The 24643-nt window shown below is 45.0% G+C and overlaps 2 protein-coding genes and 6 non-coding genes across 8 annotated transcripts; 5 read left to right on the forward strand and 3 right to left on the reverse strand.

Annotated features, from left to right (window-relative positions):
* Nucleotides 1–3352: 3352 nt before the first annotated feature.
* Nucleotides 3353–4315, reverse strand: LOC117382925 (olfactory receptor 10A6-like). Its single transcript, XM_033980167.1, has one exon. It carries the CDS (start codon nucleotides 4313–4315, stop codon nucleotides 3353–3355), a length of 963 nt encoding a protein of 320 aa, XP_033836058.1.
* Nucleotides 4316–10166: 5851 nt separating this feature from the next.
* LOC117382926 (olfactory receptor 10A3-like) lies at nucleotides 10167–11129 on the reverse strand. Its single transcript, XM_033980168.1, has one exon. The coding sequence runs from the start codon at nucleotides 11127–11129 to the stop codon at nucleotides 10167–10169; it is 963 nt and encodes a 320-aa protein (XP_033836059.1).
* A 7265-nt stretch (nucleotides 11130–18394) lies between these two features.
* Nucleotides 18395–18535, forward strand: LOC117383055 (U4 spliceosomal RNA). Its single transcript, XR_004542373.1, has one exon. It is a non-coding gene; the product is annotated as a U4 spliceosomal RNA (small nuclear RNA).
* A 196-nt stretch (nucleotides 18536–18731) lies between these two features.
* On the forward strand, nucleotides 18732–18803 carry trnap-ugg (transfer RNA proline (anticodon UGG)). Its single transcript has one exon. It is a non-coding gene; the product is annotated as a tRNA-Pro (tRNA).
* A 1987-nt stretch (nucleotides 18804–20790) lies between these two features.
* LOC117383056 (U4 spliceosomal RNA) lies at nucleotides 20791–20931 on the forward strand. Its single transcript, XR_004542374.1, has one exon. It is a non-coding gene; the product is annotated as a U4 spliceosomal RNA (small nuclear RNA).
* A 1208-nt stretch (nucleotides 20932–22139) lies between these two features.
* trnak-uuu (transfer RNA lysine (anticodon UUU)) lies at nucleotides 22140–22212 on the reverse strand. The gene has a single exon. It is a non-coding gene; the product is annotated as a tRNA-Lys (tRNA).
* Nucleotides 22213–22653: 441 nt separating this feature from the next.
* On the forward strand, nucleotides 22654–22794 carry LOC117383057 (U4 spliceosomal RNA). Its single transcript, XR_004542375.1, has one exon. It is a non-coding gene; the product is annotated as a U4 spliceosomal RNA (small nuclear RNA).
* Nucleotides 22795–22990: 196 nt separating this feature from the next.
* On the forward strand, nucleotides 22991–23062 carry trnap-ugg (transfer RNA proline (anticodon UGG)). The gene has a single exon. It is a non-coding gene; the product is annotated as a tRNA-Pro (tRNA).
* Nucleotides 23063–24643: the final 1581 nt, after the last annotated feature.

Consider the following 24643-nt stretch of genomic DNA (forward strand, 5'->3'; position numbering starts at 1 on the left):
AATACCAATGGACATTGTAGTGTTGTGGTGTTAGATTCATTAGTTTTTATCAGTGTTGAGGGTGTAACAGCCCAAGTTTGTGAATTAGTAGCTTGAGTTAGTAATTTATGGGCCTTACTATAAGGTGAAAGGTCAGTATAAGGAGGAGGGAGAAATGCATCTTCCCCCTTCTTATCTAAGGTCGTTTCCCTTTCAGTTTTATCCATCCATCCATCCATCCATTTTCTTCCGCTTATCCGGGGCCGGGTCGCGGGGGCAGCAGTCTAAGCAGGGACTCCCAGACTTCCCTCACCCCGGACACGTCCTCCAGCTCCTCCGGTGGGACCCCAAGGCGTTCCCAGGCCAGCCGAGAGACATAGTCCCTCCAGCGTGTCCTGGGTCTTCCCCGGGGCCTCCTCCCGGTGGGACATGCTCAGAACACCTCCCTAGGGAGGCGTTCAGGAGGCATCCTGAGCAGATGCCCGAGCCACCTCAGCTGGCTCCTCTCAACGTGTAGGAGTAGCGGCTCTACTCCGAACTCCTCCTGTGTGACCGAGCTCCTCACCCTATCCCTAAGGGTGCGCCCGGCCACTCTGCGGAGGAAACCCATTTCAGCCGCTTGTATCCGCGACCTTGTCCTTTCGGTCATTACCCAGAGCTCATGACCATAGGTGAGGGTAGGAACGTAGATTGACCGGTAAATCGAGAGCTTCGCCTTTGGGCTCAGCTCCTTCTTTACCACAACGGACCGATACAGCGACCGCATCACTGCAGACGCTGCACCGATCTGCCTGTCAATCTCACGCTCCATCCTTCCCTCACTCATGAACAAGACCCCGAGATACTTGAACTCCTCCACTTGGGGCAGAGACTCACCACCCACCCGGAGAGGGCAAACCACCTTTTTCCGGTCGAGAACCATGGCCTCGGATTTGGAGGAGCTGATTCTCATCCCAGCCACTTCACACTCGGCTGCAAACCGCCCCAGTGCCTGCTGCAGGTCCTGGCTCGAGGAAGCCATCAGGACAACATCATCTGCAAACAGCAGAGATGAAATCCTGTGGTTCCCAAACCAGACCCCCTCCGGCCCCTGGCTGCGCCTAGAAATTCTGTCCATAAATATAATTAACAGAACCGGTGACAAAGGGCAGCCCTGGCGGAGTCCAACATGCACCGGGAACAGGTCTGACTTACTGCCGGCAATGCGAACACAGCTCCTGCTCCGGTCATACAGGGACCGGACAGCCCAGTCGAATGCCTTCTCCAGATCCACAAAACACATGTGGACTGGTTGGGCATACTCCCATGAGCCCTCGAGGACCCGATGGAGAGTATAGAGCTGGTCCAGTGTTCCACGACAAGGACGAAAACCACACTGCTCCTCCTGAATCTGAGGTTCGACTATCGGTCGGATTCTCCTCTCCAGTAACCTGGAATAGACCTTACCGGGAAGGCTGAGGAGTGGGATTCCCCTGTAATTGGAACACACCCTCCGGTCCCCCTTCTTATACAGAGGGACCACCACCCCGGTCTGCCATTCCACAGGTACCATCCCCGACCGCCACACGATGTTGCAGAGACGTGTCAGCCAAGACAGCCCCACAACATCCAGAGACTTGAGGTACTCAGGACGGATCTCGTCCACCCCCGGAGCCTTGCCACCGAGGAGCTTGCCAACCACCTCAGTGACTTCAGCCAGAGTGATGGACGAGTCCGCCTCCGGGTCCCCAGTTTCTGCTTCCTCCTCGGAAGATGTGACAGTGGGATTGAGGAGATCCTCAAAGTATTCCTTCCACCGCCCGACAACATCCCCAGTCGAGGTCAGCAGCTCTCCACCCGCACTGTAAACGGTGTTGGTGAAGCACTGCTTCCCCCTCCTGAGGCGTCGGACGGTTTGCCAGAATCTCTTTGAGGCTGTCCGATAGTCCTCCTCCATGGCCTCCCCGAACTCCTCCCAATCCCGAGTTTTTGCCTCTGTGACCGCCCGAGCCACGGCACGCTTGGCCTTGTTGTGTTTTTCTTCATGCTGACCAGTTTATTCAATAGTGCTCAGCTGAGTGGGTCCCGGACCCAGGGCTCCACACCCCACACACGGTCCAACCGTATCTTGGTCATAGGGCGCTCTACACCCTCAGAGTCCAACTCTGGCCAACAACAGAACCTAGTCTATTGTCAGTCGACCGGGCTTAATGCCACCTGGTCCCGGACCAGGATTTTCCCCCTAACACGGTCCCAGCCGTCTTGGTTATAAGGGCAAGTTCGTTTCTTAGCAGTGACTACGTTCAATAGACTCTCGTCAGATTCTATTCCAAGAGGTAATTTGATTAAGAATTTAACTAGTTGCCCTCAGGGCCCAGCCCTGGCTGTCCAATAGAACCTGGTCTGCTGGCAGTCTCTTAACCGGGCCTAGCGCCACCTGGTCCTGGACCAGGATTTCTAATACCGGGTCATTGATCTGTCCCTATGTGTTAGTAAATGTGCTTCATGCAACTTTACATGTGAAAGAACAAACTGGACTAGATAGCCCACCCAATTATATTCTAAATTACAGAGAATTACAGATTCATGTGACAGTGACAACCCTAATAAAGGATAAACTAAACTATGCAGAAATTTTATTAAAACGGTTTTCTGTTTACCTTATTTTGGGGCCCCTGGTTGTCACCGACACAGTCATCAAACTTCACCTCGATATGCCCAAAGGTCCTCCAGAGCACTTTACACCATCACGTCAGGGTCACCAAAGTTGTAAGAAATGTTCGTTTCTGATGCAAGCATCAAAGAAGACTAAGAGACTGAAATATAAGTCAGAAGGGTTTAATGAGTTCATCACAGGTAAAGTTAACAATGAAGCACCGGACTCTCAGGAAAGGATAGGAAGAGAGTCCTGAGATGTTTGTGTTTCCAGCTTTTATAGGCCTCCCAGTGTGTGAGGCGGGTCTTCCTCTCAGCAACATGTGGTTACACATTAAAAACCTTTTTGGCAAAATCCCTGAATGTGCGTTTTTAAGTCAATCAATCTCATTGTTTTATGACCCTCACAGGATGGGGGGCACTCAGTCCTTGGTGAACAGCGCCACAGATAAGAAGTGGCCCTGGTCCTAGGTGTTATCTTCTTGGCCCCAGTGCTGTAGATTGCTTTACGACCCTCTCAGGGTGGGGGTCTTTGGTGAGTAGGGCTACAGGCATCTGGGGGTAGTATTACATTTTTAAAAAATACCTTACAACATCCACTAGTGGGCACATGGTATTTACCTTAGCATTAGTAAATCAAGATATCAGTTTTATGTAGCACACTGCTAGAAAATACCTTACAGGCACAATGGGGCTGATTTAACTAACTTTGGAGGACATTTTGGTTTCTGCTTGTCCATCATTGGCCTTTCTGTACATATCTGAAGAGTAAGTGTTTACAAACGAGTCGTATTTTGGTCAAAACTAACCCGTAGATTAATGGGTTGAAGAGCGGCTGACACAGGAGGAAGTAGAGCGACAGGAAGATGCGTAGGGCATTTGGGAGGTAGCTCATGTTAAACCGTCCCTGAAGGACCTCAAAGAATGAGGCCACAGTGAAATTTAGCAGTGAGGCCAGGTGAGGCCCACAGGTGTGAACGGCTCGGTGCCACGTCTGGCCTGGGGCGCTGCGACACACTCGGAGTATGCGGCCGTACGTGTACAAAATGGTGACGAATGGGAAAACGATCACATTAAACGTCACCACGATGCCGTATATGTTTATGATGGAGGTGTCGTAACAGGCCTGTCTCACTATGGGGTAATTATCACAGTAAACTTTGTCAATCACGTTACCGCAAAGTTCCAAAGATGAGCTCAAACTGATCATTACGCCCATCATTAACAAAGCATACGTCCACGGAAACAAAATGAGGGCGGCTATCTTTTTCCGGGTCATGAGAGATTTATAGTGAAGTGGATGGCAAATGGCCACGTAGCGGTCGTACGACATGCTAGCTAACGTGAAGAACTCCACCGTCGCGTATCCGTATATGACGTAAATCTGGAAAAAGCAAAAGGGAGCGGGAACAACGTGCGTGTCCCGTAGGATGTGGACCAGGAGGAAGGGGAAGAGCACTGCGCTGCCGTAGAGTTCGTTTAGAAACAAGCTGCAGAGGAACACGTACATGGGCTCGTGGAGGCTGCGGTTCAGAGCGATGACGAGGATGAGGAGAAGGTTGGAGAACACTATGAGAGCATAGAGCGTTAGCAGAACACAGAAGAAGAGCCAGTGCAGAGAGCCAGGGTGAGAGTACGCAGAGAGGACGAAGGACGCCACTGGAGTCGAGTTATGGCGCCGGAATGGGGACGGCCCTCGCATGATTAAGGTCAGAGGCCTGTCACAATAATAAAGCTTGAACCACGATATATTGCAACAGAGAAATAAATGATATTATGGAAACTACTTCACGCTGCTGACACAAAACAGGAGAATCACAGTGAACCCATTTAAATCTAGTCTCATTAAAAGGACTGAACTGTAACAGAATGACCCAATGAAAAAGAAGTTAGTTATTCTCCCCTCTGCATCTCAAGTCTCATCACGTCACATAAAAATGGCTAAAATCTCCTAATTTTTGTAAATAAACACGATAAATATTGACTGAGGTAATGTAGTGATTGTGTGACAGGTCTAGTCAGAGGAGTGGTCTGTGACAACAATAATTTTAACAGGTCGTAAGATCAGAACAGACTTGGGTGGCGTATGGTTGAAGCCTCCACATATGAAGTTTGTGAGGCCAGTCTCTACTAAATCAAACACATGAGTTCAACATTTATAAATTATGAATCTCTTTTGACTTTCAAACTGTCAGATTTTTACATCAAACTCTAAAATTAAAACCCAACACATCTGTACAGGTTTTTTCCTGTCCTTGGTTCATCTCCTCGTTGGGTGGACTGCAGCATTTTGCCCTCATTACAGTTCTGCCCAGACCCTGTCCTACAGCTCCCCTGCCCTACAGCTCCCCTGTCCTACAGCTCCCCTGTCCTACAGCTCCCCTGTCCTACAGCTCCCCTGTGTTACAGCTCCCCTGTCCTACAGCTCCCCTGTCCTACAGCTCCCCTGTCCTACAGCTCTGACCTCAAAAAAGCTTCAGAAAAAGAATTCTTACATTTTCATGGACTTAAAAAGATGACTAAACAAGTGCCAATCCGAGGAAAAAATATACCTTACAAATCTAGGACAAAACCAGGTCTAAACCGGGACTAAACCAGGTCTAAACCGGGACTACACCAGGACTAAACCAGGTCTAAACCAGGTCTAAACCAGGTCTAAACCAGGTCTAAACCAGGTCTAAACCAGGACTAAACCAGGTCTAAACCAGGTCTAAACCAGGTCTAAACCAGGTTTAAAGCAGGTCTAAACCAGGTCTAAACCAGGTCTAAACCAGGTCTAAACCAGGTCTAAACCAGGACTAAACCAGGTCTAAACCAGGACTAAACCAGGTCTAAACCAGGTTTAAAGCAGGTCTAAACCAGGTCTAAACCAGGTCTAAACCAGGTCTAAACCAGGTTTAAAGCAGGTCTAAACCAGGTCTAAACCAGGTCTAAACCAGGTCTAAACCAGGTTTAAAGCAGGTCTAAACCAGGTCTAAAGCAAAAGCCAAACCAAGTTCTAAACAAAAATGGTATTAGTAATAACATTGAGTTTAACAGAATCAAACCCAGATGCTGAAGTCACATTTGACTCATCTCAGTTTGAATTAAATATTTTTCAAAGCCAGCTCCACACATAGACTGTATGTATATCTTTTACACTATTCTGCTCTATAAATGCAGAAATGTCGTCTGTTTTAAATAAATGAATTTGATGTTAAATGGAACGTTCAAAATCATGCTTCATTAAAACAAGTCCTTCTATTACAGTAGAGTTTATACTAAAAAAGAAACTAGTTTCAGAAATCTGAGAAACGCAAAAATCCACAGCTGAATTAGTTTGAAGAATCCAAAAATTAAACAACACAAAAATGAACTTTTTTTTTTTTTAAAAGAGCATTTTAAAAAAGCACATTGACTTTTAAAGTGTCCAGGAGTCGAGTTTTAAATAAAAGTGAGGTCTGGTTCAAATGTTTCTTTCAAAGTCCTCATCTTGAAGAGTGCAGTTTTTAAAGATGGGACTTTCGGCTCTTTTATGGGATCCAAATATTTTGGATCGGTTCATTTCAAAGAGCCGTTCAAAACACTGGCTCTTCTTCCATTTATGTGTATGACAGAAGCCTGATCACAGAGAAACGACCAGGGCTCAGATGTGTTAAAATGTTTCAAACTGAGAGTGGGAGTGAATTTACCCTTCAACAAACAAACAAACAAACAAAATACATTAAAATGATCTGTTTCACTATAATAATAATGTAAATAACAACATAACAATAATAATGAAAACCAAACTGTTCTGCTTCTGTTCTGATTCTTGTGTTCGTTCAGTCTTAATCAGGGTAAAAATCCATTCAAATCTGAAATGAAAAGATTCAGTTCTTTTAAAAAACGAGATCTGATTCAGTCTGTTCACGTTAAGGAGCCATTCAAAAGAGCCGACTCGTTCATGAACGCCACATCACCGATAGTTGATTTGTGCAGATGACACACAGACAGTGTGTTTTAAAGGTTCAACTTGAAGGAGGAACCAGGAACCAGGGGGAGGATCAGGGGGAGGACCAGGAAGGGGACCAGGAGGAGGCACAGGAGTAGGAGCGAGAGGGGAACCAGGAGGAGGACCAGGAGGAGGAGCGAGAGGGGAACCAGGAGGAGGACCAGGAGGAGGAGCGAGAGGGGGACCAGGAGGAGGACTGAGAGGGGGGTCAGGAGGAGGACTGAGAGGGGGATCAGGAGGAGGACTGAGAGGGGGATCAGGAGGAGGACCAGGAGGAGGACCGAGAGGGGGATCAGGAGGAGGACCGAGAGGGGGATCAATAGGAGGACCAGGAGAAGGACTGAGAGGGGGATCAGGAGGAGGACCAGGAGGAGGACCGAGAGGGGTATCAGGAGGAGGACCGAGAGGGGGATCAATAGGAGGACCAGGAGAAGGACTGAGAGGGGAATCAGGAGGAGGACTGAGAGGGGGATCAGGAGGAGGACTGAGAGAGGGATCAGGCGGAGGACCAGGAGGAGGAGAGAGAGGGGAACCAGGAGGAGGACCAGGAGGAGGACTGAAAGGGGGATCAGGAGGAGGACCAGGAGGAGGACCGAGAGGGGGATCAAGAGGAGGACTGAGAGGGGGATCAGGAGGAGGCCCAGGAGGAGGACTGAGAGGGGGATCAGGAGGAGGCCCAGGAGGAGGACTGAGAGGGGGATCAGGAGGAGGACCAGGAGGAGGACTGAGAGGGAGATCAGGAGGAGGCCCAGGAGGAGGACTGAGAGGGGGATCAGGAGGAGGACCAGGAGGATTACCAGGAGATTATTCCACTTCTTGTGAAACAGCTCCAGACAAACACTGTTTTCAATATTTACAATTAGAGGAGTCATGATACTAAAACGTCAATTCTCGATACTGATCCCACAATGATAATAAAAAACAAATAAGATTAAATAAGATTGTAAGTCTTGTGGACATTAGTTTCCAGAGTGGATTAGCCTCCAGCTAATCAGAGCTTTTAACTATGTTATAGTTGATTCTCCTCGCCGTTTATTTACCTGAAGTTGTATTTGGAGTGATTCATGTTTGAGTAATCTTTAATCTCTTATTTTCAAGACACCATTTTGTCAATTTACCCCCATTTTCAGCTCCCTGGTACACGCCACTGTGACATACGCTTGTCTCTCTCCAGTTTTATTTTCTTAATCAGTGATACTCGTGGGATTCGGCAGCGTCGTGTAGTCATTTTGGTAAACATGTGTCGTAACGGGTGAGTGTAGCGGACCAAAGGATGCAGACTCGGGGAATATTTACAGGATTTATTGTAAGAATAGGACAAGTACAAACAGCGGGTGATCCGGAGGTGAGCAGGTGAGCAGGTGAGCAGGTGAGCAGGAACACAGGGACCGGGGACATGAAGGGACCACAGGACGACAGGCAGACCAGACGGGCATAGGGCAGAGCAGGCAGGAGACATCCAGGGCCGGAACACAACAGGAACGCAGGAACAGACAGGAATGCAGGGACGACAGGAATGCAGTGACACGACGCAGACAGGGTGAGGCCATGCAGACGATCACGCCCTGAGTGTCTTCCCCCATCTCCTCTTATCCACGGCAGGTGTGGTGATTAGCCAGATGGGGAGCAGGTGTGCGCGGGAGGAGCCGAGAGCTCCGCCCAGCTCCAGGTACAAGCAGGTGAGGGAGGGGGAAGAGCACACAGGGAGGAAAACCAGGAGCGGACAGTGCGGTTCATGACAGTACCCCCCCCCAAGGGCCACCTCCTGGTGCCCCAAAAATTGATACGGGTGGGCGGAGGGGAGCCGGACGGAGGGCAAAAATGTCACTGGTGCGGGCCAGTAGACTGTCCAGTGGGGCAACAACGGTCCGGCAAACGGGCGGACGACACAACGAGGTCCCTGGACGGAAAGCTGAGTCCAGCAGAGCTGCGAGGGTCCCACCGAGGGGGCAGAGGACATGAAGAGGTCCCTGGACGGAGAATGATGTCCAGCGGAGCTGCGACTTTCCTGTTGAGGGGCAGATGACCCGAGGAGGTCCCTGGACGGGAAACGGTGTCCAGAGGAGCTACAAAGGTCCAGGCAAGGTTCAGATGACCCGAGGAGGTCCCTGGATGGGAAACGGTGTCCAGCGGAGCTACCACAGTCCAGGCAAGGTTCAGAAGACACGAGGAGGTCCCTGGACGGGAAACGGTGTCCAGCGGAGCTACAACGGTCCGGGTGAGGAGCAGACAGGTTGGGAGTGGACCGGTTGGTACAGGACAGCAAATGGGGAACAGGCCCGTGAACCGGAGACAGACAGGTGAGCAGGGTGGGCTGGTAGTCTTGTCCAATGAACCCCGAGTCCGCTTGGTCCATGGTTGGGGAGATCATCATTTACAGGATTTATTGTAAGAATAGGACAAGTACAAACAGCGGGTGATCCGGAGGTGAGCAGGTGAGCAGGTGAGCAGGAACACAGGGACCAGGGACATGAAGGGACCACAGGACGACAGGCAGACCAGACGGGCGTAGGGCAGAGCAGGCAGGAGACATCCAGGGCCGGAACACAACAGGAACACGGAACGCAGGAACAGACAGGAATGCAGGGACGACAGGAATGCAGGGACACGACGCAGACAGGGTGAGGCCATGCAGACGATCACGCCCTGAGTGTCTTCCCCCATCTCCTCTTATCCACGGCAGGTGTGGTGATTAGCCAGATGGGGAGCAGGTGTGCGCGGGAGGAGCCGAGAGCTCCGCCCAGCTCCAGGTACAAGCAGGTGAGGGAGGGGGAAGAGCACACAGGGAGGAAAACCAGGAGTGGACAGTGCGGATCATGACAACATGAAAAAAATGGGCTGCTCACTAGTGATGTGCAGCTATCCATAGGGGGCGCCAACAGCATGCGCCATTTACGGTGACATCAGCTCCCATTGGGAGTTGCATTATTAAGTCCGTTTTAGATGAATATTGTGATTTAAAATGTGCAAATTATAACATAATGGTTCACGAGTGTCAGAGATTATAACTATAGAGAACACACAGACATGTAAGAATGTTCGTTTCTGGTGTAAGCGTCAAAGAGGACCAAGAGACTGAAACATAAAGTCAGAAGGTTTAATGAGTTCCACACAGGTAAAGTGAACAATGAAGCAACGGACTCTCCGGAAAGGATAGGTGGAGAGTCCTGGAATGTGCATGTTGACAGCTTTTATAGAGTCTCCCAGTGTGTGTGTGTGAGGGGGGTCCTCTTCTGGTCTGCATGGTGCTACACATTAAGAAACTTTAAGCAAAGTCGAACAAGGTGAATGTTTTATGACACTCTCAGAGTGGGAGTCACACTTTCCTTAGTAAGAGGGAGATAAGATGATGTGGCCTTTGTATATTGTCCACACGTCCTTGTAAGCTCCAACGCTGGTCAGCATAGCTTCTCTGTGAGATGCTATGCATTCCACATCCACTAGTGGGCACATGGTATTTACCTTAGCATTAGTAAATCAAGATATCAGTTTTACGTAGCACACTGCTAGAAAATACCTTACAGGCACAATGGGGCTGATTTAACTAACTTTGGAGGACATTTTGGTTTCTGCTTGTCCATCATTGGCCTTTCTGTACATATCTGAAGAGTAAGTGTTTACAGACGAGTCGTATTTTGGTCAAAACTAACCCGTAGATTAACGGGTTGAAGAGCGGCTGACACAGGAGGAAGTAGAGCGACAGGAGGATGCGTAGGGCATTTGGGAGGTAGCTCATGTTAAACCGTCCCTGAAGGACCTCAAAGAATGAGGCCACAGTGAAATTTAGCAGTGAGGCCAGGTGAGGCCCACAGGTGTGAACGGCTCGGTGCCACGTCTGCCCTGGGGCGCTGCGACACACTCGGAGTATGCGGCCATACGTGTACAAAATGGTGACGAATGGGAAAACGATGGTGTTAAACGTCCCCACGATGCCGTATATGTTTATGATGGAGGTGTCGTAACAGGCCTGTCTCACTATGGGGTAATTATCACAGTAAACTTTGTCAATCACGTTACCGCAAAGTTCCAAAGATGAGCTCATCCCGACCATAATTACCTTTACAACTAAAGCATACGTCCACGGAAACAAAATGAGGGCGGCTATCTTTTTCCGGCTCATGAGAGATTTATAGTGAAGTGGATGGCAAATGGCCACGTAGCGGTCGTACGACATGCTAGCTAACGTGAAGAACTCCACCGTCCCGTATCCGTGTATGACGTAAATCTGGAAAAAGCAAAAGGGAGCGGGAACAACGTGCGTGTCCCGTAGGATGTGGACCAGGAGGAAGGGGAAGAGCACTGCACTGCCGTAGAGTTCGTTTAGAAACAAGCTGCAGAGGAACACGTACATGGGCTCATGGAGGCTGCGGTTCAGAGCGATGACGACGATGAGGAGAAGGTTGGAGAACACTATGAGAGCATAGAGCATTAGCAGAACACAGAAGAAGAGCCAGCGCAGAGAGCCGGGGTGAGAGTACGCAGAGAGGACGAAGGACGCCACTGGAGTCGAGTTATGGCGCCGGAATGGGGACGGCCCTCGCATGATTAAGGTCAGAGTGTACAACAGCCGTCTGTCCCCTTAAAGAGAGTGTGAGGTTTGGGTGGTTCTCTTATCTTTACTTAATCTTGAGGATAAAATTATAGTTTTACACAAGTCAAGAAGCAGTTTGCCAAAAAATGTACAGTAAGTAGAGAGTCCCACACTGATGACATCACACTGAGAGATTGAACTTTTTTTTTTTCCAATTTAAAATTTTTAAAAATATTTTTATTTGTCACTGAGGAATCTCTGACGTTACAGTCATTTTAGCCCAGTGTACTGCATGGTTGCTTGATAACAGCTATGGAAGTCCTCAGTGCTATGTCGTGATTTACAACCTGGAAGTAAAATGTGTAACCTTTAAAATGGCTGAACTTGTAAAAGGAATTGTATTTTTTTTTTTATCTTAAATATAATTATCTAAAGTGTTTTATTAAAATGAGTCGTCCCACCTGACATAACACTTTAAATATGACAATAATCAAAGACCATTTCATCTCAAACTATAAAACATTGTAGTCTTTGGCCCTTAGTCTGATGCACAGTGCTGCCACCTGCAGGACACAGACGCCACTGTCACATGTGAGAAAACCCCAGGCTTCACTTAAATGAGTTACTTTTTTATCCCAGCTTCACTTCGTGCTGCTTTTGTAACATCAGCGACTGGTAGCATGTCCTAATCTGATCAAACCATCCAAAAGCTATACTTCTCAAACCTACAGTCCCATTATATGTTTAAACTGTATCCATCAAAATACAAGGTCAGGTTTAGATGAGCAAAATAATCCAATAAAATATAAAAACATTTATGCTCTCCTTGTGTCGATCTCTGAGTCTGTGATCAGAACAGAGCAAAGATTCTACCGTCAATAATTCACAAATCACAAAAATAATCTGAGAAAATTAGGGCTTTAAACTTTAAATTGAGGAGGAGCCATTTTAAACAGAAATAAAATGGCCATAAATCCAGAACTTGACCAGAAATGAACCAGGTTTAAGAGAGACTGAACCAGTCAAACACAAACTGCTCGGATAATGTTTTCTGCCTGATGCATTCACAATAAACAATTTAAACAGATCCATGAAAAGTGCTTCAAAAATATAGATTCAAATGTTAATTCATAAAAAGTATTTTAAATATAATCAAACCCATTTCCTTTTGCTCAGTTAAAGATGAATCTGATAAAGTTTAGTCTACCTGAAACAAGTAAATATATATGAAAAGGAAGTTACAGTTTCACACGCTGTTCTCTTTCACAGCCACAGACACAAACACACCTCTAGATAGAATACACGATACTTGATCCAAAGTCAAACAAGGAACAATATCAGCTCAAAATACAAACATGTGACGTCTCTTTAGTTTGATAGAAAAATTAACCCACTTCTTCAGAGAGAGACTGGGTCAGGTGTGATTTGGCGAGAGACAGACCACAGGGTTTTAAATGCTATGGCTCAGAGGAGTGCACAAGAACAGGAGTGCACGTGAGAAGGAGGAGTACACAAGAACAGGAATGCACGTGAGAAGGAGGAGTGCACAAGGCAGATTGAATTCACAAAAATACATTGTGCTCTATGGTCAGGTCAGAGGTCAGGTACAATAACCCTCTGTTACTTTGCGCTCTATGGGAGAATGTTTTCTGGGCCCAAGCTCCAGTTCTTATTATAGATCTGTGGATAACACTTCCTGTATTACCACTTGTTGACATCACAAGGTGGAGCGGAGTGTTTTCTGTTTGAACTCAGTCTAAATATGCAGAGTTTGTGTGTTAAACATGTGTGAAACAAAACACAACTCCAGGTCTGTTTGTGGTGAGGAAACAACAGTAGAGTAATATGGGCCATTTATGGTCTTCTTTATTGTCTCCATAGACATCCTTCAGTATCTCTGGGTCAAACCTGTCAGGAGCAGTCAGATCCATCTACAGATCTTGGTCTAGGCTTGATCAGGACGACTTTAGATGGAGGAATTTCACCTGTTGTGCATTTTTTGGGTTGATGGACAAACTCCACACAGAAAGACCGTGGAATCAAACCTGAAACCTTATTGCTGTATTAGCCTCTCATTTCAGGCCGTTGAAACAAAAAGACGCCATCTTTGGTTCATCTTCCCGATGTTATTATAATTCCATCACCAGACCGCTTTGGGAGGTACCACAGGGTCCTCTTCATGGACCGACCCACTTTAGTACAGCTGTCTATATATACAGTGGTCCCTTGCTATAACACGGATCACCTCTAGTGTACACCTTTAGTGTAATTTTACATGCTTTCTTTTACAGTGTATGAACGTGCATTGTGTTCTGCATCCTGATTGGCTGAGGGACTGTAGACCATTGTCCATCAGTCTCCTCCGTGCCGTGTCTCCTCTACAGTACAGAATGTGTTCAGCGGATGAAGAGGCACGGTCAGAGGAAGTGTGAAATACGCGCGAGTCACTATTAATTAATTAAACAAGAGAGAAATGTTAATGCCTGTCTGAGAAAAGTGTATAAAGTGTGTGGTGAGGGGTTTTATAGCCTTAAAACATATATAATAATTGTATAAAAAGAGTGTTGTAAATACACTGTTTCCTAGTAGGCTTTTTTCTTGTCTGGCAGATCCAGACTGATCTCTCTCTGTATTTTTTTATACAGATTAATATCAGTCTGGTCCTCACGTCCTCCGTTGCGTCTCAAGCCTGGACAAATGAGATCATCCAATCTGATCTGTTTATTTCAGATCAGATTTTCACCCCTGTGATTTTATTTTTTTTTTGCTTTCTTATTTCCAATACGGACAGACCACACGTGTCGCTGATTGGTTAATCCACCTGTCAATCATTAGAAAATGTGGAGATTCACAGGTGACCAGACCCACATCTTTGTAAAGTAATGAAGAACTGGGTTTTAGATCCCAGGCAAAAATGTTTCTGTATAAATAGTAGTTTTTGCATGAGCCTCCTGCAGGTGTAGACGCGTGAGTGCAGTTTGAGTCAGATTCATGTCTTTAGATTTTAGAGTTTCTTTAGTCGACTACAAGCCCACACTTTAGACACTTTTAAACCACTCCAAACCAATGTAAACAAGACAATCTGTCCATCTTCACAAAGACAGGACAAAGTTCACTTTTACATAATTAAAACATTAAATATGTTCTTGTTTTGATCGTGATGAAGTGGACTCATTAATGGCCTGTTATGGCCCTGATTGGTCCAATGGGACGCCATTACCTCGGCCCTCTGTGGACATGTGACCGGACCTCTGCGTTTGATTGGTCCCTGAGGTCACACTGTGTTTGATGAGATAAACAATGATGAAACTCCTCAGGGACGACTCTGTGCTGCTGCTTGGAACTCAGAACTTTGAGCCACAGAAGTCAGATGTGCTTTTGAGGGTGAAGTCAGGTTTGGAGACAGGAAGTGGGTTTATTGATCAAGAGTTTAACCCCCAGCTCCGGATCAGATGGCAGCGTGACAGACAGCTCGCCTACCATGTTGTTGTGGGCCAGACACTTTACTTTGGATCAAATGACTACATAACTGACAACTGGTCACAAGTTGCTGTTGTATTTTTGCCTAAATTTTGTCCAGTCTCAAGTCTTCAAACATACAACTGAAAATTACAGCTCAGCCTCATTTTGTATTTCAACTGGGTACTGTTACTACTTTTCACATATTTAGAGTTTTTTAAACTATTCTAAACTGTACATGTTGCCATAGAGCTCAATGAAGCACACCTCATTCTGCAGTATATACATGTAACCAGCAGATGGCGCAAAAGTTTCTCTTACTTACTTTTTTAAATTCACAATTTCTTCACTCCTATTTCCTCCTAAATCTCTTTAAACTTATGTTTTATTTCCATAATTTTAAAGAAGTGGACTAAGTGAGTGTGACGTTCGTTTCCAAATGAAGCTCATTGAGGCTGAAAGTTAAAGACGAATCTGGAGCCAACTTGTATATTTGGAGTTCCAACTGCGTGTATCATAACAACCAAAGAGCCAATCCAGAGCAAGGCTGTTGAAGGCAACGTCCCTTTCAGGTTTGAATGAGTGTTGCTAAGCACCTGCTCCCTGCTAAAGCAGAGGTGTGGGCGTTTAGCAGCACTGTCAATCAAACCTGCTGCTAACACTAGCAGGAGCGATCTCGATGAAAGAAAGTGCCTGATTTGTTTGTTATCAATGTTCATATCTTGAGTTACAGACTCAATAGTGAAATAAAAAGTAGTGCAGGTTAATACTCAGACCAAAATGTTGAGTCTGACAGCAGCAGTTACCGAGAGAGGGGCCACAGTGAAGTGAATTGGAGTCAGTTGACCCAAAGGAGCAGCCATGCTCACTTACTATTTGGAGCACAGTGTCTAGCAGGTTAGCTATGTCCATTTATATTCAATGTATGTGTATTTCACTCCTTCAAACATGCAATTTTTTGTGGAGGGTGTACCACATGCTTATCTCCATGATACATCTACCTTGCATTTATTCAGATGCAGGTTTGAAAAACATGTAAGCATTTTTACAGCCACTTGGTTCACTTCAAGACAGATCTGACCTCTAAGTTGGTGAGATGACGTCACCGGCTTGTCTCACTGACACTAAATGTAACCAAATAACTGTTTCTGTATTTATTACTATTTAAGTTGCAAATATTATCCCCTGATAAACTGACTTTAAAACTGAACAGAATTTTTTTAAAGTGTGTATCTGGTCAGGGCACACCTGCGCACAGACCTTCAGCACTGCTTCAGCCTTTTACAGCCTTTTAATTATTGGAAAATTTGTTGTTTTTCTTGAAGGCTAACTTTTGCATACTTAGCTCTGTGTTTGGTGTCAAAATGCCGATGTAGATTGTACTCTTTCACAACTGACCCCGCCTCATAACACAAAAATCTGTTTTTCTCTTTGAAGCGAAACTTGTATTGGCCTTCACCTTTCTTGAAACTGCCTTCCATGCCTACAATTTTTCTCTTCCTGAACATTTTGGGATCATTATTTGCAAATATTTCGGTTGTTTGTTTGGAAAATCTCATGGTCAGTGCACACATTAAAGCAGCATAGACTTATTTTAAAATGACAGTCATGTTTTTTAATTTACCTTGTTGCGGGCTACATAAAATGACGTGGCGGGCCACGTGATTTAGATAGACAAGTTTAATTGTATACCATGCAAAATTTCGGGCAAAACAAGTGGTGCGGACTATGGCGCAGGTGGCAGCCCCTACACTGGAAAATCTATATGGCTGTGTATTTTTATCATTTCTGACATGAATGAAAATACTGTGTCTGTATAACATCATGTTATAGCATTGTTCTCTCATTAAAATATCTGAGTTGTATTTAACTTCATCCATTCCTGTTCCACAAGACATGTTCCTCTGAATACTCAGAGGATAATTTCCCAGGATTGTTACATCACAGATAAAAGTCTGGATGTTCCCTGTGCTGTTTTAAGTCCATAAATCATTACCAGACTCACTTCTGTTCATTATAACTGTGCGCTTATGTTAGCATATCAGAAAAGGTTACTAACACTAGGTACACTTTAGTTTTTGCTGATCCTAGTGTAGGGAGGACCCAAACCCAGGGCCTAAACCATAGCCTGTATAAAGAAGTGCAGCAGTTTCAGAGAGAGGAGCAACGATTTTCTAACGTAAAGTGAATTGGAGCCAGAGTGAATGAAGTTGGAAGTGCCCCGATGTTCACTTCCTATTTGGAAAGCAGCGGTTAGCAGGTTAGCTATGTCTGATATATATACAGTCTATGGCCTAAACATGGCCCCTCATTCAATGCATATCTAGGAGCGGAGCAGAGCAAGCCGAAGCTAATGATTAAAAAGTTAATTTTAAGACAACTGAAAATTTTTAAGATGAGAAAAAGTTTATGATCTGAAAAAAGGTAAAAATGTACACAAAATCTGGAGTTTTTGAAAGATGTAGGTGCCGTGTTAGTCCCTGTCAGCTGAACACGAGCAGTTTGTGATTACATTGAGTTCTATGAGAAAAATCCTTCCTGGGCAGAAGGGATTCTTTCACTGTAGTACCAGTGAGTGGCCAAGTCTAGAACTTGGCACCTGTTGTCTATAGAGAGTCTTTATTTAAAGTTCTAATACTTGAATACTTGTTTAAATAACAATGTAAGTAATGAATAATGCCCTTTATGCATTGGGGCAGATTTACAGTCAAACCAAACTTTATCTATAAATAAAACCACAAATGGTGCAAACATGTCTTTATTTAAACTCACTGGTGACAGTAGAACGCAGTAGCTGATGACACAGAGCTCTCACTTTAGACAGCTTCAGTCCGTAGATTAAAGGGTTAAACAGCGGCTGAACCACCAGAAAGTACAGAGACACGAGCACTCCGATCTCATTGTGCACGCTCCGTAGATCAAAGCGGCTCTGTATCACCTCAAAACACAGGGCGAATGAGAAATTCAATATCAGGGGTGTCAAACACATTTTCACCGAAATAGCTGCTCTCGAAGGACCAAATGTAAAATAAATCTTACAAATTTTTAAACTTGTTAATTAATGTTTCTGTATTTATTACTTATTCAAGTTACAAATATTGCATATGCATTTGCCAAGATGTAAAAATATGGCTGTGTAACTGCGTATCTCCTGATAAATTTAGATTTTAAGACTATCATACCTTTTAATTTACCCTGTCGAGGGCCACATAAAATGATGTGGAGGGCCACATTTGGCCTGCGGGCCTTGAGTTTGACAAATGTGGTCTAGAGGTTCTTGCTTCACATGCGAGAGGTCCTGGGTTCAAATCCCGGACGGCAATTGTTGTTTGTCTCTTAAAAGCTGCACGAGTTTACAGTTTTCATCAACTATTCTCAGCCTGCCACGATCCACCAAGAATGGGCATTTTGCAAACAAATGTGGCTTGTGGTCTAGGTCTATGATTCTCAGTTTCAATCCCAGACCGTCCAACTCAAGGAACAGTGCATTCACGTCCCAACAAATCATTATTCCCACCTGATATCGCTCAGTCAGTTGTGCTGACAGTCATGCTGCAGGTGAGGGCTTTAATGCTTGACAAATGGAACATCTGTCAGAGTCTGTTTGGCCCCACCACATAACGTCCTACTGCAAATAGAAATTCAATATTAAGCATGTTGCCAACAACTTTCAAAGTGTTATAGGCAATCATTTTTCAAAGTCGCCCTCTTCTCTCAGCCAGTGTTTAGTCAAAGGTTTGCTCCGCCCACAATTAGCCTACCATGACCAGGAAGTGAGGAAAACCAAGGCCAGCCCATTTTAGCTCCAAACAAATTTTAGCTTTGCGCAGTGGCAGTATCGTAGCCTATGAGGTCTATCCGAGGCGCGATTATTGCTAGTTGAAAACTTTACCCAATACCCCGCCTGGACGACTTGAAAAATAGTCGGCTATGGCAATTTTTGACAGTCTCTGAGGAGACTGGTATTTATGTTTAAAACTAAACATCTCATAGCATTTGCCCATTTATCAAATGCTGAGCTATAAGCAGTTGTATCCAGCTGAAAGGTTTGGTGAATACAATCTTGTCAAAGTACACCAAAAAGCATTTGCGTGCACCTCGATAGGAAAGTCAGTCAATGGTTGGTCATGCTACAGCTGAAGGGTACTGTATCGTGGCTCGTTGGTCTAGGGGTATGATTCTCACTTTGGGTGCGAGAGGTCCCGGGTTCAAATCCCGGACGAGCCCGGTAGCTAAGCAGCAAGGTCTGCTTATCTCTTATCAACTGCTCCAGGTTGCCAGTTCCATCATCTAGTGTCACATCTAGAATCCAACTTTCCAGTGTGTGCGGATTTTCAATTCCAATTCCAAACTATTCAACCCCCACAAACAGTCCATTCAATTGCCAATTAATGAGAATTCACACTTGATATCCATCGGTCAAATGTTGTTCAGACTTCAGGTGACCTTTCAAGCATTGTGGCTTGTTGGTCTAGGGCAGGGGTGTCAAACACATTTTCACCGAAATGGCTGCTCTCGAGGGGCCAAATGTAAAATAAATCTAACAAATTTTTAAACTTGTTAATTAATGTTTCTGTATTTATTACTTATTCAAGTTACAAATATTGCATATGCATTTGCCTAGATGTAAAAATATGGCTGTGTAACTGCGTATCTCCTGATAAATTTAGATTTTAAGACTATCATACCTTTTAATTTACCCTGTCGAGGGCCACATAAAATGATGTGGAGGGCCACATTTGGCCCGCGGGCCTTGAGTTTGACACGTGTTCAATATGGAGGCCAGGTGAGGCACACGGGTGCTGAACGCTTTCTGCCGTGTCTGAGCGGAGCCTCAAAAACACACCTTCAGAATGCGAACGTATGTCACGAACATGAAAATCAAAGGTCCAAACACGGTGAGGATCGTTATGAGGAGCCCGTAGATGTTGTTGACCGAAGTGTCCGAGCACGCCAATTTAACCACGGAGTAATTATTGCAGATGACTTTGGGAATGAGAGCTCCACACAGTTTTAAAGAATGTGTCAATAGAACCAAAGTTAAAATCAAGGCGAAAGAGTAGAACCAGGGGAACGCCATGAGAAAAAGGACTTTGGTGGAGGTCATGTTGGCTCTGTACTGTAGGGGGAAACTTATGGCCAGGTACAGGTCGTATGCGATGACCGCGAGGATTATAAACTCTATAGCACTGTACGAGTGACCGAAGAAAATCTGTAAGAAACAACAGGTAAATGTGATGGTGTGGACCTCACGAGTTATGTGGACCAAAAGCATCGGGAAAACAGCGGCGCTTCCCCAAATCTCATTCAGAAAGAGACCACAGAGCAGCAGGTACATGGGCTCGTGCAGGGTTCAGTTCAGGCAGATGACCATGATGAGGAGCAGGTTAGACACAAGGATCAGAACGTACATGGAGAATAGGAGCAGGAAGTACAGCCATTTTAAAGGCCCCGGGTCAGTGTAGGCTCCCAGAATGAAGTGAGTCACCACACTGGAGTTCTGCATCCTCCTCCTAGATATCAGTTTGCTCCAATTACACCAGATCACTTTAACCCATTCATAAAGACACGGCTCTTAAAACCACAAACCGATCGTTTCAAACGCTCAAATCAGCATTTTCCAACAAATAAAATTAAGTCATTGCACTGTTCAGTTTGAGTAGTGGCTTCAATACAGAATCTGCTGAAGGGAAGAGGAGGAGGTCAGAAGAGCAGATGGAGCAGAGGAGGAGTTCAGGTGAGCAGAGAATGCAGAGGAGAGGATCAGATGGAGCAGAGGAGGAGGTCAGAGGAGCAAACTGATTTCAAATGTTTTATAAATACAACATTTGAATGAACAGTTAGTTTCGGTCTTGTTTCTAAATACGTATTTAGAAGTGAAATTGTATAATGACATTAAAGTCCCTGTTCCTGATTTGTTCCATGTATCTGAGCTAAATGTGAGATATATGCAGAAGCAGCTCTTCAGGTCAAAACAAGTCCCATCAAAACTCTGCTCTGGTCTCTGAGAGTCTCTGAGAGTTACTGCAAATTGAAATTCAATATTAAGAATGTTGCCAACAACTTTCAAAGTGTTATAGGCAATCATTTTTCAAAGTCGCCCTCTTCTCTCAGCCAGTGTTTAGTCAAAGGTTTGCTCCGCCCACAATTAGCCTACCATGACCAGGAAGTGAGGAAAACCAAGGCCAGCCCATTTTAGCTCCAAACAAATTTTAGCTTTGCGCAGTGGCAGTATCGTAGCCTATGAGGTCTATCCGAGGCGCGATTATTGCTAGTTGAAAACTTTACCCAATACCCCGCCTGGACGACTTGAAAAATAGTCGGCTATGGCAATTTTTGACAGTCTCTGAGGAGACTGGTATTTAAGTGTAAAACTAAACATCACATAGCATTTGACCATTTATCAAATGCTGAGCTATAAGCAGTTGTATCCAACTCAAAGGTTTGGTGTATACAATCATGAAAGTACACCAAAAAGCATTCATGTGCTTGGAAAGTCAGTCAGTTCTTGGTCATGTATAATGGACCAGCTATACACAAATAGTAATATTGCATAAAAAAGGCTAAAAAGAGTCTAAAGTCTAAACTCAGCGTGCACCTTAGCTGTTTTACATGCCCATGATTTAAATAGACCTTTGTGTAAATATGTCAAAGCCTGGTGTCTGCGCTCCTGTGGCTTCGACTCCCATCTGAAATGACTTTCAACGGAAGCACCGCGGAAGTGTGCAGGTATGCAACCCAGAGGTTTTTGGGTCAAAACAATCCTCAGCTAAATTGGGCTCTTCAGATGTGGGACTGGAGATGTTTCTTATATGTGGTAAGACGGCTGTTGAGGCCTGTGCTGCAGGTGTGCTTACCTGGTAAGCGCTCCCTTTCTCGTTGCTCCCCCTTTTGCCCACATGCATTTAATGCATAAGGCACTGGCCTCCTAATTCTATGTCAGTAGGTCGATGGATCGAAACCATCCTCTGCTAAAGTGGGCTCCTCAGATGTGGGACAGCTTTATTATAGAAAACCATTTTGAAAGCTAAAATTACCTTCCTAATCTAAATACACCGTGGACCTTGACCGTTTAACATTACATTGCCATTATTTTATTAGACCTTTGTGTAAAGATGTGAAAACCTTTTGTCTGTGCTCCAATGGGTTCAAGTCTCATCTGCAGTTGCACTTGTGTTACTTATAGTAGTGTTTCTAATTAAATAAAGAGAATTAAACCCCAATATTTTTCATTGGATTTTATTCAAAAAACTAGCTTCTCTAAAGAAGCAGGACTAAGGGGGTTCCGCTTTTTGGTAAGGATTTCTCCTGCTTTTGAAAAAATTTGCTCACAAGGCACAGACGAAGCTGGTGTGCAAAGGTATGTGGTGGCCAGTGTAAATAAATGTGGACATGTATGTCTTTGCCTTCTCCAGTACTTTGTGAGCCCTGAGCAGACATTGTGTAATTTTATAATTATTATATAAGACAAACCTTGTTGGGAGAGATCAAGTCAAAGTATTCCCAAACAGGGAAAAACTTCCTTTTTTTCACCCCACTAGTATGGAAGATGTGATGACCAACTGCCTGAACAGGGACTTGAACCCTGGACCCTCAGATTAAAAGTCTGATGCTCTGCCGACTGAGCTACCCAGGCCCTACATGGGAAACATTTCATGCCTTGAACACAGTTCAAACAACACAAACCAAACGTACAAGATTAGCTTGAAGGTAAATCTCATATGATTTAGCATGACACCAAAGAACAGTGCATTTATTTCCCAACAAATCATTATTCCCACCTGATATCGCTCAGTCAGTTGTTGGTCATGCTGCAGGTGAGGGCTTTAATGCTTGACAAATGGAACATCTGTCAGAGTCTGTTTGGCCCCACCACATAACGTCCTACTGCAAATAGAAATTCAATATTATGCATGTTACCAACAACTTTCAAAGTGTTATTGGCAATCATTTTTCAAAGTCGCCCTCTTCTCTCAGCCAGTGTTTAGTCAAAGGTTTGCTCCGCCCACAATTAGCCTACCATGACCAGGAAGTGAGGAAAACCAAGGCCAGCCCATTTTAGCTCCAAACAAATTTTAGCTTTGCGCAGTGGCAGTATCGTAGCCTATGAGGTCTATCCGAGGCGCGATTATTGCTAGTTGAAAACTTTACCCAATACCCCGCCTGGACGACTTGAAAAATAGTCGGCTATGGCAATTTTTGACAGTCTCTGAGGAGACTGGTATTTATGTATAAAACTAAACATCTCATAGCATTTGCCCATTTATCAAATGCTGAGCTATAAGCAGTTGTATCCAGCTGAAAGGTTTGGTGAATACAATCTTGTCAAAGTACACCAAAAAGCATTTGCGTGCACACCCATAGGAAAGTCAGTCAATGGTTGGTCATGCTACAGCTGAAGGGTACTGTATCGTGGCTCGTTGGTCTAGGGGTATGATTCTCGCTTTGGGTGCGAGAGGTCCCGGGTTCAAATCCCGGACGAGCCCGGTAGCTAAGCAGCAAGGTCTGCTTATCTCTTATCAACTGCTCCAGGTTGCCAGTTCCATCATCTAGTGTCACATCTAGAATCCAACTTTCCAGTGTGTGCGGATTTTCAATTCCAATTCCAAACTATTCAACCCCCACAAACAGTCCATTCAATTGCCAATTAATGAGAATTCACACTTGATATCCATCGGTCAAATGTTGTTCAGACTTCAGGTGACCTTTCAAGCATTGTGGCTTGTTGGTCTAGGGCAGGGGTGTCAAACACATTTTCACCGAAATGGCTGCTCTCGAGGGGCCAAATGTAAAATAAATCTAACAAATTTTTAAACTTGTTAATTAATGTTTCTGTATTTATTACTTATTCAAGTTACAAATATTGCATATGCATTTGCCTAGATGTAAAAATATGGCTGTGTAACTGCGTATCTCCTGATAAATTTAGATTTTAAGACTATCATACCTTTTAATTTACCCTGTCGAGGGCCACATAAAATGATGTGGAGGGCCACATTTGGCCCGCGGGCCTTGAGTTTGACACGTGTTCAATATGGAGGCCAGGTGAGGCACACGGGTGCTGAACGCTTTCTGCCGTGTCTGAGCGGAGCCTCAAAAACACACCTTCAGAATGCGAACGTATGTCACGAACATGAAAATCAAAGGTCCAAACACGGTGAGGATCGTTATGAGGAGCCCGTAGATGTTGTTGACCGAAGTGTCCGAGCACGCCAATTTAACCACGGAGTAATTATTGCAGATGACTTTGGGAATGAGAGCTCCACACAGTTTTAAAGAATGTGTCAATAGAACCAAAGTTAAAATCAAGGCGAAAGAGTAGAACCAGGGGAACGCCATGAGAAAAAGGACTTTGGTGGAGGTCATGTTGGCTCTGTACTGTAGGGGGAAACTTATGGCCAGGTACAGGTCGTATGCGATGACCGCGAGGATTATAAACTCTATAGCACTGTACGAGTGACCGAAGAAAATCTGTAAGAAACAACAGGTAAATGTGATGGTGTGGACCTCACGAGTTATGTGGACCAAAAGCATCGGGAAAACAGCGGCGCTTCCCCAAATCTCATTCAGAAAGAGACCACAGAGCAGCAGGTACATGGGCTCGTGCAGGGTTCAGTTCAGGCAGATGACCATGATGAGGAGCAGGTTAGACACAAGGATCAGAACGTACATGGAGAATAGGAGCAGGAAGTACAGCCATTTTAAAGGCCCCGGGTCAGTGTAGGCTCCCAGAATGAAGTGAGTCACCACACTGGAGTTCTGCATCCTCCTCCTAGATATCAGTTTGCTCCAATTACACCAGATCACTTTAACCCATTCATAAAGACACGGCTCTTAAAACCACAAACCGATCGTTTCAAACGCTCAAATCAGCATTTTCCAACAAATAAAATTAAGTCATTGCACTGTTCAGTTTGAGTAGTGGCTTCAATACAGAATCTGCTGAAGGGAAGAGGAGGAGGTCAGAAGAGCAGATGGAGCAGAGGAGGAGTTCAGGTGAGCAGAGAATGCAGAGGAGAGGATCAGATGGAGCAGAGGAGGAGGTCAGAGGAGCAAACTGATTTCAA

The sequence above is a fragment of the Periophthalmus magnuspinnatus genome, chromosome 15 (genome assembly GCF_009829125.3).
Source record: "Periophthalmus magnuspinnatus isolate fPerMag1 chromosome 15, fPerMag1.2.pri, whole genome shotgun sequence".
In the NCBI taxonomy this organism is placed as follows: domain Eukaryota; kingdom Metazoa; phylum Chordata; class Actinopteri; order Gobiiformes; family Gobiidae; genus Periophthalmus; species Periophthalmus magnuspinnatus.